At 42.0% G+C, this 15,381-nt stretch overlaps 1 protein-coding gene across 2 annotated transcripts in view; it reads right to left on the bottom strand.

Annotated features, from left to right (window-relative positions):
• The window catches only part of ATP8A2 (ATPase phospholipid transporting 8A2), a 564,338-nt gene that overhangs the window by 10,259 nt on the left and 538,698 nt on the right, over positions 1-15,381 (bottom strand). For both annotated transcript variants that reach the window (XM_061629581.1, XM_061629578.1), the window contains one exon: positions 3,590-3,681. In XM_061629581.1, coding sequence (XP_061485565.1) covers positions 3,590-3,681 — 92 coding nt within the window. The remainder of the gene's footprint in view (positions 1-3,589; positions 3,682-15,381) is intronic.

Raw genomic sequence — 15,381 nt, 5'->3', positions numbered from 1 at the left:
TGCATTCTAAAGATATACACAGAAGAGGGATTTCTATTCCAGATTTTTATTTTGAAGAATATTATATTGTCTGAGACTACTCTCTTTTTGGTCTATTTTATTTTGACGAATCTGTTTCCTGACGACCGCCATTAATTGTTTCGATCCTGGGAACTGCATTTTGTTTACTTAAGCATGGAGAGATAAGGCTGTCTGCTCTGTTTATACTGTGATGTCACCAAGTTTGGAGTATTAACCCAATTGTTGCTGAAATAAGAAGTGGTTTTCCTATATTTTTCTTTTAAAATGGCAATTAAGAAAGTGGCTGAGAAGCTGGAAATAACTATGTTTCAGAAAATAATGGATGAGATTGAGATAACGAAACAAAACCTGCGACAGGGTTGTAAGGAGCTGAAAATTGAATTGAGTAAAATGAAGCAGGAGATTAAAGATATAGGGGTCCCTGTGAGAGAGGTGACCCTGGAAGGGGTCCCTGTGAGAGAGGAGACCCCGGAGATTGGAACAAACGTGGAACAGGAAAAAGATTTGGAGTCTATGGACTTTAGAAACAAAATCTATTGTTTGGAGACACAGGAGATTAAAGACATAGGGGTCCTTGTGAGAGAGGAGACCCTGGAGACTGGAACAGGGGTCCCTGTGAGAGAGGAGACCCTGGAGACTGGAACAGGGGTCCCTGTGAGAGAGGAGATCCCGGAGATTGGAACAAACGTGGAACAGGAACAAGATTTGGAGTCTATGGACTTTAGAAATAAAATCTATTGTTTGGAACTCAATGTTATCTCTGAAGAAATTAATGAAGATTCTAGAGATAAAGTTATCAATGGCATGGATAATCTTCTGGACTGGAATGATGTGATGGAGCCCAATATAGAGAAAATCTATGGAATTAACTGCAGCCATGTGACAATGGAAAAACTTTCAAGAGATGACCCAGTGTATTTTGAAAAAAAGAACAGAGATATGATTTTACAGCAGTATTTCAGCAACCTATTCAGAATGGATGGCAAGAAAATATTTGGGATAGAGGTAATTCCCATCAGACTCTTACTATATGACTATGGCTTTGACAGCAAGATTATTATGGAATACTGATAATGGAAGATTGGATACTGAAATTACTGGACTTAACAAGACTACTGAAGATGGAAGATGGAAAATGGAACTAATAGGGATAATAGAACAATGGCTACTGAAATTACTGAACCTAACAGATTCTGATGTGATGGATTAATTGAAATGTTTATTTTGACTATGGTTATGACAATAAGATTATCATAATTAGTAATGAGATGGATTAATCGATATGCTTATCTGGAAAAAAAAAATTGATAGATATATTTCTTAAAGAATTGAAACCTCTCTTTGACTTTTTGTGGAAAGAATAAAGTAATGTTTATGAGATTTGATGATTAAGTAAGATAACTACTGGAGGAAAGTGATTTTATAATATGACTTAAGAGACAGGATTGTTATATATTATAGACTTATAACTGATTTGATCTTTGACAAATGGGAAGTCAATATTTTACTCTTTATTTTTTATTTTTGTTTTTTTTTTCTTTTTTTCTTTTTGTTTAACTATTTTTGATTTTGTTTTTTGTCTTTGAATGTTTTATGATTTTGTCTTGTATGTTTTATGAAAATCTGAATAAAAATTATTGAAAAAAAAAAAAGAACATAAGAACGTAAGGAGAGCCTGCTGGATCAGGCCAGTGGCCCTCCTAGTGCAGCATCCTGTTCTCGCAGTGGCCAACCAGATGCCCATGGGAAGCCCACAAGGAGGACCTGAGTGCAAGAGCACTCTCTTATCCTGCACCATAAGCTGGGCTTCTTACAACTCAAATAAGGGAAACTATTCAATCAGCACACGGCATGGAGCTAGTCATGCTTTCTGCTTTCTGTATTGCAGATTCCAGCACATTTATTTATGCAGCAATGGCTCAGAGTGACCCCCATACCAGTTATGGCCAATTGGTGGCCCAAGGTCATATCCCACCTGTGAGATCATTAGGTTCAGGTGTTAGGTATTGGTGGCAACAGTTAGGAACATACTAGGAAGCTGCCTTGCACTGAGTTAGTTCAGTATTGTCTATGACAGAGGTCTCCAACCTTTTTGGGTCCAGGGACACATTCTGAAATCTAGAAACTGTTGTGGGCATTACAAAGTATCCATTCCACAGAAGAAAAACTTGTGATGCTCAGGTGCAAAACAGGCAAAACACCTACACTCAAAAACGAATTTTTAAAAAGCAGGACATATACTGCAAAACAAGCAACTCCCCCACCAAAAGCAGCCGCCCCTCTTTTTAAAATAAAATAAAAAATAAGGGTGCAAGAGAGATATCTTGAGGTGCCACAGTGTCCACGGATACCATGTTGGGGACCCCTGGTCTACATGGTGGTTGGGAATCTTTGGCTCTCTGGGTATTGTTGGCCAATAGTAAAACATGATGGGAGTTGCAGTCCAGTAATATCTGGAGGGCCATCGGATCTCCAGCCCTGCCCTAGGCTCCTTGAGCATTGGTGTGCGGTTCAGCAGGGAAACCCGCACTTGACAAGGTTTCCCTGTGTGCATACCTGACCAAAGAGATCATAGGATGGAAGGAGCTTTCCTGTATGAAGCTTAAAGTAAATATTCCTGTGCTACACAAACCCTCCAAATATTTGGAAACTCCCAACAAAATGAGCAGCCAGTGGAAGCCAGCAGGGAAGATCGCTGCTGCACACCTGCCCTCCTGTCAGTGCCATCCCTGTGCTGACCAGGAGGGAGACAGAGGGAGGGGCAAAGCAGTGGGGAGGTTGGCATGGTGCATGCGCAGTGGTGGAGTCAATCTGGCACTCCCATCGCTACATCCATACTATGCTCGCCTGCTCCTCCCCCTCTTGCTCCCAGTAAGGGCAGCAGCGCCACCCCTGTCCACCGGCCACCCCAGTGACCAGCACAGTGACATATTCTCTGGACAGGGGATAAGTTACGCTGTGAGAAAAAATCAAACTGCATATAGTTTTATGGCGAAAGAAAAGGTAAAAAGTTAAACCTTTTTGCATGCTGACTAGGGAGCAACTGGATGATTGTGCAACATCGCCCCATGATCAGGCTGAGTAAAGTACAGAGTACAGAAAGCTGTGTGATTCTGCTCTTCAATGGCAGCATTACATATCATTTTGTATTTTCTCAACTTCAGCTGGTATCTCTCTAAAGTACAGTCACATTTTAAAAGCAGCAGCTTTACTGCAATACATTTCTCCCGGGCACTAGGGGCTGGTGGGATATGGAGGGGTGAACGTTTTTGCAGGCATTCAAGGCTATTTGAGATCTTGGGAAAGACACTCACACACTAATTCCAGTTCCAAATAGATGTGCCATTGTTGGCTGCCCAGCTTCTCTGCCAGATCATCTCTACCTAGCCCTCATTTTGCAAAATAGTACAAACCATTGGTTTGAACATAATGTGCCATTCGCTGCTTCTGCATACTTTCCATTAATTTCTACAGGGTGCATGAGAGAGCCACAAGCAAGTCAGACCTGCCCGCTACTCCTGTGGCATTTCAGAATGGAGATGTATCTGCATGTGGTTCCGTTACTTACGGGAAACTCCTTGCTGGACAGAATGAGCACGGAAGAGACTCGGAGGGGTTTTTCTGCCAAGCCTTTTTAACAAGTGGTCCCGTTCATTCACGCTGCAAGAACAAAGAACAAATCAAGTGAGTCTCTAGGCATGGATAATTAAACAACTTCTTTAAAAAACCAACCAACCAACAAGATGTGAATGCAATGGTGATAGTGTAGGATGTATATTCTTCCTTCTAGAACTTTTCTAGTTTAAACCAGCACTCAGCCAATTCTAACATGTTCATGGAGGTGAGACATTATTGTATGGACAACATACATATATTCCAAGCTAGCCAAACGATTCGATAAACGTTCATTGCACAGCATGCAAACTTCCTTGATGCCAAAACTGCTGCCGAGAGAGAGGACACGATGTCATGTAAAATGTTTTAAAGGCTTCTGTCATACAGTCCTGTTCAGAAGAACCAGTCTCAGAATATTTCCAGATTTCTTTTTTAAAAATGCCAGTTCTGTTGATCCACTAAGACAGCAAAATCACACTTGAAACACCTTCGTTTATAAGGACTGAAACACTGACGCCTCTGTGTGACCCATTTATTCTAGTTTAGTGCGCAGACTGAAGACTGGATGAGCAACAGTGCATTTGTGGAGCCAGGCCTCATGTCCAGACAGGTCCCTGGGGCTTACACCATGCTACATTAAGCATAGGAACATAGGAAGCTGCCTTATGTGGAGTCAGACATACGGCTATCTACCTCAGTATTCTCTACACTGACTGGCAGTGGCTGTCCAGGCTTTCAGGCAGGGGCCTCTCCCAGATGCCAGGGACTGAATCTGAGACCTTCTGCATGCAAGGCAGATGCTCTACCACTGGGCTGTGTCAAAGAGAAGCCTGTTGCAATTCTATCAGCCTTCACCAGGCGGGCACTCCGGACCTGGAGAGCGCTCGGCTGCAAGCAGCAGATAAACTTGCCAAAGATCTTCATTTCACTAAGGGAATAAACTGTATAATTTCCTTTCCTCCTGCACAGAACAGTAAACATAATAAAGAACTCTTCTCAGCAACACATGCCAGGACTGTTGCACCGTTCAAAATCCACGGCGTTGAGGCTTCCAGCAGATAAGCCAACACAAACATACTAATTCCTCCTCAGGATATTATACAAACTGTCACTGCCTTTTTCCCACAAGCAAGGCAAAAAAACTAGCTGCAGAAGGGTTTGCCTGTATGCTCTTTTGTCTGCAGAACAAAAATGTTGTGTGAGAACCTGGCACCAACGTGAATCCTGCCAGTCTGCAGATTATGCCGGCATCACGATTTCTCTTTACTGCAGCACGGAAAATGATGAAGGCAGCTCATGGGACAGGAGAGTCTGTGGACAATCACCAATAAATCCCTAATAAAGTCAGTACATCAAGGGTAGCCAATAGGGTGCCCTTCAATGATATGTGGTGGACTACAACTCCCATCATCCCTTTCTGTTGGCCATGCTGGCTGAGGCTGATGGGAGTTGCAGTCCCATCTGGGACTGGGCAAAACATCTGGAGGGCAATAGGTTGTAAAGAAACCTTGTGCCAGAAGCAAAACAGACATGCTTTTCACATTGGGAAACTGAAGAGAACTGCAGCAGAGAAACCTTCCTTCCCCTGCCACACAATTTGACTGGGACCCTACCAGATATATAGCACTTTGCATAATGTTTCATCTGGCTCTGCCTGCCACTACAGTTGGGAAAACAAAGAAAAATTGCTTATATAGGAAGAGAGGATACAGATCTGCACAATTTGTATGTGCTGTTTCGCATGCATCGATGCAAATTTAGAAATGATGAGCTGTATTCAATGTAGTGCTAAAGCAATTGTTCTGTTAGTACAAGGATTTCTCCTTATGTGATAGAATGATCTCCTCATCTTCCACCCTGCGCACCCCCTAATTCTTTCCCAACCCTCCAGAGTAGATTTTGAGACAGTGTGGGAGAGGGGTGTTGAGGGAAAACTGCATTGTACTAGCGCTAACTCTAGCACAAAATGTTAGGTGAATACTGCCCATTGATCATAATTTAAATAAAAATATATCATACCATGATGGGGAAGACTGTGAGCTGTGTGCTTGCTCAGTTGGCTGTCTGCTCAGGTGCTAACTCTTGATGGGCAACTTTGACCCTTCTTTGTATGGTTCTTTATGTTTAAACTGGACTTGATCTAGAGGTCTCTTTTAATGAGAAGACTCTGTAAGACCTTCAAATAGAGGAGGGCCCTCTGAACTAGGACACATGGCTATCCTACTTTAGGGAGGCATCACTACCCATGGTGTACACCATTTGATATGTTCTATGTATGTATGTCCTCCGATGTTTGAAAAAGCTCAAAACAAGCTGGCAATCTTGGAGGGCTCATTATTGATACACTTTGGAGTCTTGCTTCACATGTCATTTGTTTATTTTGTATTTACATACCAGTCTGTTCACATTTATCAGTGTTTTGTATTTTTGTACTTGTGAATTGTCTGAGTGTTTTGCATTTATAAATTGTGGCTTTTGCACTCATTCTCCTTATCTTTGGTACCAGGAATTTTTGTTTTGTGGTTTCTGCTATACACCAGGGATAGCCAGTGTGGAGCCCTCCTGATGTTGCTAGACAACAACTCCCAGTGGCCCCAGCTGCATGGCCAATGGTGAGGGATGATGGGAGTTGTAGTTCAACAACATCTGGAGGGCACCACATTTGCTACCCCTGAATTGTATGCACTTTTTTGTTTTGTTCCACTCTTGCCTCCAATTACACTGTTTTTTCAAGTTTTCAAAAGAACACCTATAACACAATTTTGGCCAGAGACAAAAGTGAGATTTGTGTACTATAGACAGTGATTGTTCTTACAAACTACCTTTCCCTCTGACCCTACCCTGCCTCCTGCTAATAATTTGTCTCCAGGGTCTGTTGCCTATGGAGGAAATTGGATTGCTATTTATAACTACAGGTATCACACTATTTTGGTCACAAATCTTGAATTAGGGAACAGAACAGGTGCTGTGAGCTAGCAGGGAAGAAGGAAGTTGGAGTTCTTCTCCCTGGAGACCAGCTTTACTACTTCCATGACCTGTCTGAATTTGGTAGGCTGTGTCCTCTGTCATGGTCAATATCTATGAGACGTTGACCTGGTTTGCATGTAACATGAAGCCAAACCATGGCTTAGAGTGAACATGCATGCATGTGGGCTCCTTGAGAGACCATGGCTTGTTTGCTCCTCCTCTAGTCCTACAACTAGCGTGCTTCTATAAGCTAAGCCATGGTTTGACTTATCATGTTGTCCAAACCCAGGCTTATGGTTGGTCTTGCTCCAGACAAAGCACAAGCTGTAACCAAAGTTTGTTCTTTGTTTACAGCTTGTGATTTGTCTGAAGATTTTCAGGTTCAGATGACAAGCTAAGCCAAACTAAGGTTTAGCTTATAGCAGTGCAGCAGCAACTACAATCTCCTCTCCAGGAGCTCAAGTCTTTGCCCTAAGCCATGCTTTGCGTTACATGCAAACTATGACTCTGTAGTTCTATAGTTGATTGTTTTTAATTTGGATCTCACTGTCACTGTTACAAATGCTTATTAAAGATGATGGGGTTCCAATTGTGTGTGGGTGTGGAAATGTTATCAATTCTGATAGTGATATGTTCGTCCTGTTCTGTGCCCCAAATGATGACTTTCTCCACCTCGGAAAAGAAGAGGGTTGGGAATAATTGTTCTAAGGCATCAGCTAAGCCTTAATTAACAATCGTAAAAAGATCCTTTGTCTTTTAGTCCCTCCTCCCCCCCCCTCCCCGGAAAGCAAAGCAGTCCCTAAGGCTGGGCAAGAAACATCTGTCTTTACACATTCAGATGACGAGCATCAAAACAAACAGAATAATTCAAAGCCATCCACAGGGTCCCACTGGCTTATTTGTTGGAGTAATTAAAAAAAGATGAGCTTCACCACCAATTAACCTACTGAGTACTAATTAGGGTTAATGAGGATTCAAGGCACTTGCTGCAGCTTGACCCAGAATGTCCTCCAGAGTTCACTAATTGGCTGATGGCAAAAGCAAGACTTAGACAGAAGGGAAGGTTAAAGTGGGTGCAGGTGTCTGTGACAGAAACAGGCACATTCTGGGAAAGTGTGTGCCTCTGTTGGGGTTTTAAAAATTCAGGCTGTCTCTCCCCCAGCTCTGGCCCCTAACAAGAAGAGCAAGATGGAAGCTGTGCTCTGACATGATGTGTAAGCGAAGCTACAGAATGCTGGGGAGGGGGGTCATTTCTTTTTTAATAAGTAAGAGTCACTCCTCACCTACAGAGGATCTCTTTTATGCAAACCCCATTGACATGTGCAAAAGTGCTGCTGATTTCTTATGCATCTCTCATTCATTTCGGGGGGGGATTACTTTCAAGAAGATATGTTTAGAATTGAGGAAGTTGTTGACTAGCAAGCAGCAGCCTGGGACCTTGCTGGTAAAGGGATAAAGTTATTCAAATACTAGGAGAACAGGGAAGGTGTATTCACTTGCCTGGTTCAGTTTTTTTAATGCTATCAGGCTTTTCTTTATTTATAAACTGTGCCATGAAATAAGCAACTTCTCCCCTTAAATATGCAAATTGTTCTGTGAAATAAGCACATTTGCACTGTGAAACACAGGCCAACACGTGGCCTATTTTAATGCTGTCTTCATCCTTACAGTCCTCCTCTGGTTCTTTTCCAAAAACATAATTAATAATAATTTTTAAAAAAGATTTCCATTTGCTAGCATATGGTGCTATGGGTTGGAGATATATGTAAAGTGAGAGCTCTTGGAACTAACCTAAGTAATGAACTTCTTCCTTTTAAACCCTCATTAACAGAGCAAACCTAACTATAGTAAGCCAGCACAATTTGCCCCGATTCTAAATTCTTTTCAGGAGGAATTTGGAGGAATTTGACATACACCACCCTTTTTGCTGGCCTTTTTCTACTAGATTGTAGGTCACATGACTGAGCTGAAAGAGGATTGGTAAGTCTCTCCTTGCCCTATCCCACCCCTATTATGTCTCTAGAATGCCCCTTTTCTGGGATTTACAGCCAGTTTAAGTTCTACTGGTTGTGTCCTGGGGTGAGGGACTGACACCAGCATATCTCCTGCTGAGCTCTGGCTTAGCCGAGAAAGCCCAAGATCCACCAAATCCAAACTCTCTCATCCCAACAGATCTTGGGTTTGGATTGTGCTGTTAAGTTGGTGTCCATAGTTGTCACTGGAAAAGGAAGTCCCAACACAGGTTCAGGAAAAGAAAGGGGTAGCATCTCATAGCATGTACTTTGGGATGTCCTGGGTTTCTTGTGTAGGTTCAACTGAGAAGACCTTTTCAAGTAGAAACATCCTGTTACTTGATCAGTAGTCGAAAGTGCTGAAATGGTGTGCCTGGTCCCTGAAGTTAAAGATGGTTGAATATATCCTACGAATTCCTATAGAGCAGGGTTGGGAACCTGTGGCTCTGCAGATGTTGTTTGATTATGACTCCCATAATCCCTGATGATGGGCCATGCTAGTGGGGTTGATGGGAGTTGGAGTCCCACAGAAATAGGTGGCCACAGGTTCTCTTTCCCTGCTTTTCCAAACAACTGCGAACCCCTCAGATTTAGGGTGTTATTTCATTGTGAGTATGAATAGGACACACAGAATGCATTCATTCATTCATTGGTGATCACTCATGGCCGAGTGAGATTGTCTTCCAAGATAAGGTCTTTAACAGTGGGTCCGTAAGTGACTGTGGAGGCCAATTTTGGATCCACACAGCCTCCCACAGTGAAGGCATAGGTTTCCAGATGGAAGATGGTCGTGATGAGGATTTGTTTGACGTGCCTTCTGCTTAGCTCGTTTGTCCCGTTCGCCCTGTATTCGTGCTTCTTCAAAGTCCACAGCACCTTTGATAATAGCGGACCTCCATTTGGGACATGCATGCGCCAAGACTTCCCAGTTCTTGATGCTCATGCTACATTTTTTTAGATTCGCTTTAAGAACATCTTTAAACCTCTTTTGCTGTCCACCAATATTCCATTTTCCATCCTTAAGTTGGGAGTAAAGTAGCTGCTTTGGAAGACGGTGATCAGGCATTCGAACAACATAGCCGGTCCAGCAAAGTTGATGTTGCAGGATCATTGTTTCAACACTGATAGTCTTTGCTTCTTCCAAAATGCTAACATTAGTCCGTCTGTCTTCCCAAGTAATTTGCAGAATTTTCCGGAGGCAGCATTGGTGGAATCTTTCAAGAAGTTGGGAGTGGCGTTTATAAATGGTCTATGTTTTACAGACGTACAGTAAGGTCGGTAGTACAATGGCTTTGTGAATAAGCATTTTGTTCTCCCTGCGAATATCCCGATCCTCGAACACTCTAAGCTTCATTCGGGAGGATGCGGCACTCGCAGAGCTCAGACGATGTTGAATTTCAGCATTGATGTCAGCTTTTACAGAGAGATGGCTGCCAAGACAGGGGAAGTGATCAACGTTCTCCAGTGTCACACCATTAAGCTGGATTGATGGTGCTACAGAGGGACTAGTTTGCACCTGTTGATGAAGCACTTTGGTTTTTTTAATATTAAGTGAGAGCTCAAGCTTCCATATGCTTCTGCAAAGACATTTAGGATAGTTTGAAGAACTTTCTCTGAATGTGCGGAGGCTACATTATCATCAGCATATTGAAGTTCTATGACAGAAGTTGACATTACCTTACTTTTTGCTTTCAGCCTACTGAGATTAAAAAGTTTTCCATCTGTTCAAAATATGATTTCCATGCCAGTGGGAAGTTTCCCCTCAATAAAGTGTAGAATCATAGCAATGAAGATAGCAAATAAGGTAGGAGCAATGACACATCCCTGTTTTATGCCTGATCCAACTCTGAATGGATCGCTCTGAAAGCCATTGTTATCCAAAATTGTTGCTGTCATGTTGTCATGAAGGAGTCACAAAATATTCACAAATTTATCAGGGAATCCAGTTTTCAGAAGGATGGTCCAGAGAGTGGTTCAATTCACAGTATCAAAGGCCTTAGTCAGATCAATAAATGCCATATATAAAGGTCGATTCTGCTCCCAGCATTTTTCTTGAAGCTGTCGTGCAGTGAAGATCATGTCTACTGTCCCCCTGGAAGGGTGGAAATCATTTTGAGATTCAGGGAAGACATCCTCTGAGATCGGTAGAAGGCAATTTGCAAGGATCCTTGCAAGGATTTTACCTGCAGTAGCAAGAAGAGAGATACCTTGATAGTTCCCACAATCTGTTCTATCACCCTTCTTAAAAAGGGTAATAATTATGGCGTCCCTAAAGTATTCCAAGATCTCCTCCCTCATCTGGATTTTTTCGATGAGCTTTTGAAGTTGTGTAAGTTCAGGCCCACCTTCTTTAAAGACTTCAGCAGGAATCCCATCAGATCCACTAGCTTTGTTGTTCTTTATTTGATTGATGGCTTTACTGACTTCAACCAAATTAGGGGATACTGCAAGCTCGTCTCTAGTTTGTTGTTGTGGAATTTGCGAGAAGACTTCACCAGCCACAATAGAGTTAGGATTAAGGAGGTCGTGGTAATGCTCTTTCCAGCGCAGTGCAATAGACTCTTTATCCTTAAGAAGTTTGGTACCATCCATTGAATCCATTGTAAGGGATTTGTACCGTAATCTGTTGGTCCATAGATGGCTTTTGTGGCATTAAAAAAGCCCCGTGCATTGTGAGCATCTGCAAAGTGCTGGATTTCTTGAGCTTCCTTTATCCATCAGGCATTCTTAAGTTCTCTAGTTCTTTTTTGGACCTTTTGCACTGGCATAGATGTTTTTCTTAGCAGCACAGTTAATGTCTTTCTGCCATATCTGGAAGGCTTTCCATTTCTTGTTGATATGTTCAATCTCACTGTTATTCTCATCAAACCAATCCTGATGTTTCTTAGTTTGGTATCCAATAGTTTGTTCACATGTTGCAATAATGGATGTCTTCAGTTTAATCCAGTGTTCCTCGACATTTTCAAGGAGTTCCATCGGTAAATATTTCTTGAGAGTTGTTTGAAAGCAGGCTCGCTTAATAGGATCTTGAAGGGCATGGATGTTCATTGTACGCCTTGGAGCCTACGTTGAGGAACAATATTAATGGCCATAGTGGATCTAATTAATTGGTGATCTGTCCAGCAGTCATCAGCACTCATCATGGCCCTAGTGAGGAATACATCACAACGATCTCTGGCACGAACAATTACGTAATCCAGGAGATGCCAGTGTTTCGACCGAGGGTGCTTCCATGATGTTTTAAATTTATATTTCTGGCGAAAGAGTGTGTTTGTAATAACAAGATTATGCTCTGCACATTTAGTTAGAAGTAGAATGCCATTCAGGTTGCTATTGCCAATTCCTTCTTTCCCAATGGTTTCTGGCCATAAATCGAAATCACGCCCAACTCTTGCATTGCAATTACCCAAGAGAATAATTTTATCCTCCTTAGGTATAAGATGGTGTCCAGCTGGTTATAAAAATTTTCCTTGATGCCTTCATCAGCATCTAATGTTGGTACATAAGCACTTAGAATAGTTGCCTGCTGGTTTTTGGCAAGTTTTAACCGTAGAGTTGAGAGTCATTCATTAATTCCAGTAGGAACTTCTGACAAGAGCTTCACAAGGTTATTTTTAATAGCAAAGCCTACTCCATGTATTCATTGTTCTTGTTCAGGCAGTCCTTTCCAGAAGAAGGTCTAACCTCCTTTTTCTTCCTTCAGTTGTCCTTCTCCTGCTCTTCAAGTTTCTTGGGGTGCTGCTATGTCAATATTAAAATGTCTCAACTCCCTCGCGATGATGCCAGTCGTGTTCAGGATGTTCATTATCTGTATTGTCCAGCAATGTCCATATATTCCACATTCCAAAGTTCAATTGTCTTTTGCAACTGCTAAGTGGTGACCCCACTGGACGCGGTAATCCAGTCAGAGAGAGAGATGAGGCAGACTATGTTCAGGGCACCTTTTCTAGCCCCCTCCCCATACGGGGTGAGCAGAGTGGATCCTGAATAGGACTGCTCAGTTGTGGATAAAGCTGCGGAACTACTCAACTGCCTTGCTCCTTGAGCCAGGACGACTAAGTCTGTAACCAGCGCCCATGTGCAGGTCCATGACTAGGGGCTTCCGGATTTCACAGACCTGCCCCCGTTGCCATTCGCCGATCGCCATGGGACTTTTGGTTTGGTTTGGTTGGAAGACGCCTGTACATGAATTTGTTTTATGTGGGGAAATAGGCGCACAACGATCAACACACAATCTTGACAGAAAAAGGCTTTGATCCAATGGCATGGATACCACGACAATTGGAAGTCTTTTATCTGCTGCAGCCTTCATCAGCCTTCACAGCTGTTGTAACATACACATTGTTATCCTCCGCCTGTTCTGCCACTGAGGACATTCTTGGATCGTTCTTTGTCTGGTTCCTCTCCCTTGACCTTACCGCCATGGGTGACCCTGCTGGGAGTACATGACTCCTGACGGCATTGCTCACAGGGTTCATTGGAACATGCAAGCCCACTCACCACTGCAAGGTGACGACCCAGCAAGGGGTACACAGAATGCACCAGCATGTTGAAAGTTACTGTGTGGATTACATTTGTCTTTCTAAAAAAATGATGGAGGGAGTTAAATTATTTCACCAGCTTCAGAAGATACTCCGTTAAGAATAAAACCCAAATTCTAAAATTGTGTACACTTCTGAAATGTTCCTGCTTTGATGAGCTGCATTTGCTTTTATTTTTAAAAAAGTTGTGCAGACAATGATACTCTCCTGGCTGTTCATACCTTTTCTCTCAATATCTGGACAGGACTTCCAAGGTATAAACATATGATGCATGCCTTTTTCAAAGATGTAAGTTTATGGCCATGCTAGGTCAGGCTGTGAGCACACTAGTTGCCTACAACAAAGTGTTGCCATTGGCCACACCTGGAGGGGGAATGGGTTGATCTGCCGATCAGTTGCAAAATCTCTTTGAAGCTGAATTTTTAAAAAAACCTACTTGAGCTGATCCCACCAGGTTTTACTGTAAAAAGGGGTGGGGTTTGATGTGCGTCATGTGCCTCCATTTTCAGAAGAGAGAGGTGGAGACGCACTGGAACTGGCAGAACAGGGAGTTTGTTTCTACCCACGGTGTATCTGATCCTGGCAAGCCACATCATTCTGAGCTAGCTCAATGAAATGCATGAATCCTAACATAATTTATAAGGAAAAAAGCTTTCTCCCTGCCCTTTTTTTAAACAAAGGCATATTTGGGTACCCCACCTACTTAGGTTACAGGTGGAGACCAAGGATCAGGACATCACCACTGTGTCACTCCAATTTTGGAACTCCCTGCCCAGGAATATATTTTGGAATTTTAGAAACAAGATAACAAGAGTTTTAGTTACCCAGGCCTTTTTTACTTCAGGATATGAGGTTTGTTTGTTTTTTAAAGCAAACTGATGATGCTTTTAGTGTCTGTAGGGTGTTAATGAAATATTATTTTTATCTGCCTTTGCTTCTAATGTCACAGGGTCGATTGCTTATTTTGATGATTGATCTTTTTTTAAATCTAATTTTTTATTGTATTTTCATTGTATAACTTGATTTGGAAAGCCACCTTGAAATGGTCTCTTATGAGGCAGGGCATAAGTACATTAAATAAATATACATGTATTCATCTCTGTTTTGATCTCCAATAGTTAATAAATGGAGACCTTTCAAAATGTCTTGTGGTTTGTTTGCTCTTTATCTTTCTCGTTTTCACATACTCAGTAAAATTTGCCATTTCAGCTATTTTCTAGCTTTGGTTCAGCCATTCTATTGCACAAAGAATTTAAGAGCAACACCATTAACTTACTACTGATATTTGATTTGCCTTTAAGAGGTTCCAGATTAGTTTGACATGGATTTTGCTGATGGGGTTCATTTAAACAGCCTAACAAAGCACACTGACAGGATTATGCAGATATGGTTAGATGTGATTATGTTGATTCCATGCAGGGTAGTGCAACCCTATAGATATTTATTCAGAAGGTCCACAAATTTCAGTGGGATTTCCAGGTAAGTGTGTATCAGATTGCAGCCATATTCTCTCTCTTTTTTTGCAGTCCTGCCTAAGGTGCATAAAATCAGCTTTATGATAACCACACCATAAACAGTTTTTTAAAATCAAAATGTCTTAGTATCAACAATGATAACATATTTCTCTGATTTTTAATCAAGCCAGGTTTGCTTGTAACAAGCCCCCATTATTTTTCAATCAACATAGGAAGTTTGCTTATATTGAGCCGATGGCCCATCTAGCTCAGTATTGTCTACACTAACCGGCAGCTTTCCTAGCCTGGATGCCAAGAATTGGACCTGGGCTTTTAAGTTGTAGTTGACTTAGAGGCACATAACAACAACAACAATGTGCTCTTCTACTGAGCTACGACTCTAAAATACCGATTCATAATTAGAGCGGCGCACCTGGTTTCATCACCAACAGTACCCAGCAATAAATTATCTGATGAGAAAGTAGAGGGGGAAGAGCTGTAGGTCAGTGGTAGAGCATCTGCTTTGCATGCAGAAGGACCCAAGTTCAATAATCTCCTGCATCTCCAGGTAGGGCTGAGAGAGACTCCCTGGAGTGCCACTGCCAGTCAGTGTAGACAATATGGAGCTAAATAATAATAATAATAATAATAAATTTAATTTCTTTGTCGCCTATCTGGCCAATGGCCACTCTAGGCGACTTACAAAATTGTTAAAATACAATTGATAAAATACAGTAATACAACATAAAAAACAACACATCTGCAGCAACA

Source organism: Rhineura floridana, chromosome 5, assembly GCF_030035675.1.
Source record: "Rhineura floridana isolate rRhiFlo1 chromosome 5, rRhiFlo1.hap2, whole genome shotgun sequence".
In the NCBI taxonomy this organism is placed as follows: domain Eukaryota; kingdom Metazoa; phylum Chordata; class Lepidosauria; order Squamata; family Rhineuridae; genus Rhineura; species Rhineura floridana.
This window is presented reverse-complemented; position numbering and strand designations above follow the sequence as displayed.